This window comes from Acyrthosiphon pisum, unplaced genomic scaffold, assembly GCF_005508785.2.
Source record: "Acyrthosiphon pisum isolate AL4f unplaced genomic scaffold, pea_aphid_22Mar2018_4r6ur Scaffold_21431;HRSCAF=23975, whole genome shotgun sequence".
Classification (NCBI taxonomy): Eukaryota; Metazoa; Arthropoda; class Insecta; order Hemiptera; family Aphididae; genus Acyrthosiphon; species Acyrthosiphon pisum.
In genome coordinates, this window is record NW_021770898.1 from 13661 (window position 1) to 19128 (window position 5468).

The 5468-nt window shown below is 26.0% G+C and overlaps 1 protein-coding gene across 1 annotated transcript; it reads right to left on the reverse strand.

The window, feature by feature from the left end:
- Positions 1–844: 844 nt before the first annotated feature.
- Positions 845–2760, reverse strand: LOC103309414 (putative nuclease HARBI1). Its single transcript, XM_008184759.1, has 5 exons — positions 2603–2760; positions 2386–2529; positions 1859–2281; positions 1593–1767; positions 845–1009 (listed from the first exon to the last, which is right to left on the reverse strand). Exons 1-5 carry the CDS (start codon positions 2758–2760, stop codon positions 845–847), a joined length of 1065 nt encoding a protein of 354 aa, XP_008182981.1.
- Between the last annotated feature and the right edge of the window lie 2708 nt (positions 2761–5468).

The following is a 5468-nucleotide window of genomic DNA, read 5'->3' on the forward strand; positions in this document are numbered from 1 at the left end:
CTTTAAAAGCATAAAGTTTTATGGTTAAAAAATAATCCGTGCGAAAAAGGTATTATTACTTATTGTAGGCAATTCACCCATATCAATATATCATATTTAATAAAAATATAAATGATAAGATCTTATTACTTAATAATAAAATTATTCATTATTAGTCCATAACAATAATTGTGTTCTAAACCTGAATCAAACCTTTTTTTTGTGTAAGTTAATAACGCAGCCATAAAACATACGTATAATATTTTACTTACTTTTGGCTTGTTTTTCTTTTTCTGTCAAATCATCAAAATTCTCAATCAGTGCTTTTCCCACAACTGTCCAGCCAACGTGTATTTTATTTTTGTCATGATATGACGCCAACTCTATGATGAATATAGTGATATATTTTATTATTATATATATGGATATGTAATGCATCACTTTAAAAAAATTAAATTCTTTATTAAATTTATTTCTTTATTAAATTCTTACTTGTATTCCACAATTCTTCATTTTTATTTATTTCTAGTATAAAATCTTCAGTGTTATACATTTTACCAACGGACTACTAACTTTGTTGTCTACGTCTGGACGTCTGGAAGTCTGGTAACCAAATAAACTGATAAAAACTAATAAACTGATTATAAATAAAAACACTGCAAAACGCGACGTCGTAAACGCCCAGTGTGAATAACAATATAGGAAATGCAATGTTTAATTTTAGATTTTGCCGCGTCCAAAACGCTTGAAATTAAACCAGCGCGTTTCGAAGCGTTCGGACGCGTTCGGACGCGCGGTTTTTTCCCTGGTGTGAACATGGTCATATATTGATGCGTGTTTGATTTTTGGCGTTCGAACGCTGCGTCTAAAACGCTCTAAAACGCTGCGTCGAAAACGCTAGGTGTGTAACCAGCTTTATAGCCATAGTGGTTGTCAATTTTGTCCTTATGCCCAAGGCTAATGCAGGAAATCTTCTTTTTAAAATACCAAAAACTCTTTCAATTATATTTCTTGTACCTATTTGAGATTTCTAAAACAAAATTAGAATATTTGTATGAGATAAAATGTTCACTAAATATTTATATCTGCAATCTAAATACCACACACAATTTTCAATATACTTAAAACTTATTAATAGGTACTTAAAATTATAAAAAAAGTTGAGCATAAAATATAAATCCATAATTGTTTTTTATAAGCTTATTAAGCTTGATTTTTTTTTTTAAATGCAAAAACTTGCTAATTATTTTGTAGTTAATAATTAATTAAAGTTTCAATTTTAATAATTAAGGATTGACAATTTAAAACAAGGTTTCTCTTAAGTAGATAATATTGTATTGAAAAAATCTAATTAATATCTAATTAATATATTTTTTGTATACATTTTAAGTTCAAATTCGGACAAAATTAGATAATTAATTGAAGAATAATGATTTTAGTTATTTTTGTTTTAATTTAAAAAGTATTATTTGTAGGTACTTGAAACTCTTGAAAGTATATCATTATATTTTAAACCTACAATGTTTTTGCCAAAAATTAATTAAACCTACTGTATTAATACTTATATATAGTAAAATAAATTACTCTTAATTACAATAATTTAATAAAATTACTTGGTATTTTTTTTCTGATGCAGTTAGAGGATTTAAAAGAGGTGTCATTAAATATTTCCTACATGGGTAACCTCCATCTCCAAGAATATAACAATCTCCAAACTCATTATTTTCTAATTTGGCACGAACAGAACTATTATCGAAAATAGTGCTATCGTACACTGATCCAGGCCATCTAAATCAGGCATAAAAATAATATTGTTACATTATATTTTTAATTATTTTAGTAGAACCCAAAAATACTGGGTATAAATGTATCATATTACCTTGCAACAATATCGGTTATATCTAGATTACTATTACATACGGCTTGTACATTAAAGCTAAAGTAACCCTTTCTATTGCGAAATTGTTCCCCAATATCTTGGCAAGGAGACTGATTTCTGATGTGGGTACAATCTATAACTCCAATAACTTGAGGAAATTTGTGCATTTTATAAAACCCAAATTTTGTTTGTTGTATTTCTTCAAGGGTTGATGGCATTTTTATAAACTTTCTTCGGAGTTGAGCAATTTCATTACACACTCGTTTAATAATACGACATACTGATGATTTATGAATGTTAACCAAATCGCCAATAACTGCCTGAAAATATTTCACAGAATAGTCAGAGTAAGTCAGTAACAGAGTGATAGGGTATTTCATGAGGCTGTATACTCTTCTGTAAGACCTACATTTTCTACCATGCCTTAACTAATAAAAAATAATAAACAACATTATTTTTGAGTCTGAGGAGGGTTCATTATCTATCACCATCTGATTTAATTATAAATAAACCTTATAATTTCTTACTTGGAATGTTCCAGAATTGTTGCAAGAAATCGCAATGTAATTAATATTTGCATTGAAGATGGAATAGCATGATTTCTTCTTGTGTCATGTTGAATATTTTCCCCAATCAAATGCATCAATTCACCAAACATGACTTTAGAAAGACTAAAAAAGGATTATTTATTAGGTATCTTATTAATACATACCTATACATAAAAATTAAATTAGATTTATATACCGGAATCTACGACTGAATTCTACATCATCAAAATAAGTCAGTGGATCAAGTCTATTTCGAAACACCCTTGGTTTTGGTAAACGTATCAATATATTTAAGATAAATTCTTCTTCACTCTCATTCGATGATGATGATGATGATTCATAATACAATGCCATAATTTAAAAGTAAAATTTAACTATCAATTAGTTAATTATGACACAAACAAAAAATAATAATTAATACTAAAGTATATATTATTAATGTAAAAAATATTAAATAATTATGTTTATGTTATCAGTTATCATAAAATGTAAACATAAATTGTTTACAGATAACACGTTTTAACGAGCCTTTAAAGTTTAGCGATCCGATATTGGGTAATTATCTAATGGACCGTTAAACTAAAATTTAACGGCCGTTAAATATTTAAAAGAACGTTTATGCAACGAAATTTATTTAGCGAGTCGTTAAAGCTGCTAACGGTCCGTTAAATATTTAACGATCTTTTATGCAACCGGGCATAAACCTTTTGTAATATCTGATTCGATGTTTAATATGGCAATACTGTTTAGTCGTTCATCAGTCATCCTAGATAGCAAATAACTTTTAATTCGTTTTAGTGCACTAAATGATCGCTCTGAAGAGCAGTTAGACACAGGACAACATAGATACATTCTTAGAGCAATATTAGTTATATAGTTTTTTATTCAAATTAATTTTTTTTTCATTCATACTATACTTTTTTTTCTAATTTGGAACTTTTTATCCGATTTAGATTTATTAATCAATCAGGCTTTTATTCTATTTACGTTTTTCAATAAAAAATGGTTTTTTATTCAAGTTCATTTTTTTTTATTAATATGACTTTTTTATCCGATTTAGGATTTTTTTCAAAAAGGATTTTTTAGTTAATTTAGATTTTTCAATAAATAATGGTTTTTTATTTAAATTATTTTTTTTCATTTATATAAGACATTTTTATCCGATTTAGTTTTTATTTTAAATCAAATCTAAATCGGATAAAAAGTTCCAAATTAGAAAAAAAGTCTAATTTTAATAAAAAAACTGATTTGAATAAAAAAACATGTAAGTAAAAAAAAATCAGATAAAATAATCAAAATTGGATAAAAGTCTAATTGGAATAAAAAAAAATAATTTGAATAAAATACCATTATATATTGAAATATCTAAATTAAATAAAAAATCCTAAATCGGATAAAAATTCTTATATGAATAAAAAAAAATTAATTTGAATAAAAACAATTTTTATTGAAAAATCTAAATAGAATAAAAGCCTGGTTGAATAAAAAATCTAAATTAAATAAAAATTCCAAACTTGGGAATTTCCCCAGCCCCCGAACCAACATTTTGACTTTAAAAAAAAACTAAATCTCTACAAATGAAAAAAATTAGATTACAAACCAATACAAAACGGCTACAAACGAAAGGTGAAAAAAAAAATTCAAAATTCAAAATTTGGGCATTTCCCCAGCCCCCCCACCAAAATTTTGATTTATAGTATGTTACGTATGCAAATCATAAAAAAATTTTAAAAAGCTTAAATTACATAAATTAAAATGTTAAAAAAATACTTGTTTATTAATTGATTATTTATTAAGGTGATAGTAGATTAATTAATAATTATGTTTGAAAAAAAATAATATTTAAATAAGTCAGATTAAATTAAAAAAAATGTGCCATCTTTGCCTACTATCGTTAGGAAATTATAACATATACTAGGCGATGATATCATTTCCTTCCGATTTTAGGAATTGTCAACATTTACTAGGAATTGTCATCATTTCCTAAATGACAACATTTCCGGGTATCTTTCAAATTTGTAAACATAAAGCAACACGGAAAACCTGAGCCAAAATCATCAACAACCATTAATGTTACTAATTCAAAATCATAACTATTAAGTCCGTGAGTTCCATCAATGCATACAATGTTTTGCTGTCCAAATTTGTGTAACATATATTTCTGTCCGGGATCCATTAAAATTATACAAAAATCTTTTAAATCAAGCATGCCTTTGTCATCGACCTCACCTGAAATATTTTTAAAAAAAATTGTTTAAGATTTTAGTTAAAATAAAGTGTAGTTTAATAATAATAATAATAATAATAATAATGATAATAATAATAATAATAATTGTTTAATAATAATAAAAGTATTTCTAAATAATTTATGAAATTCATTAAAACCTTGTATAATCTACCTTGTCTTTTATAGTAAATAACACAGTTGTTCTCTTTTTCTTTTTTCATTTGTTCAACCCATATGTCAACACGTGTGGCATCACTCTTATGGAATTTACCATCTTTTAAATTTAAATTATACTTTTGTTTAATATTATGGAGATCAGATCGTGTTATTAAATCTTCTCTTTTCAAACTATTTCCTATATTTTCTCGAACATCATCTAATACCCTTTTAAATGTGACACCCTGTGATAACTTAGCAGCAATTTCATGTTTTTTGATATCTGATATTTTTATATGTTGAATTTCGATTTCTTTGTGTCCATAATGTTCTTTATAAAAAGTGACTTCACATTTACCTTCAAATGACCCAAATAGTATTATGTGGCTTGTACAATTTTGATTAATTTTTTAACTGCCCTGTGTTTTAATCATTCGCTTTGAGTTCTCTCCTTCTTTATGGAAACCTGTTCTGCAGCATTCATAATAATATCTTTGACCATCTTTACATTTCTTTTGGCCTGTATTTTGAATGTATTCAATATCATTTTTTAATTCTTAATCTCTTTTCCAGGCTAGAAACTCTAAAATGTTAAAATAATAATATGCTAAGATGTAAGTACCCTATTGTTTTCCACATATTTAAAAATGGCTAATTTTCCTAAATTATATCATTAAAC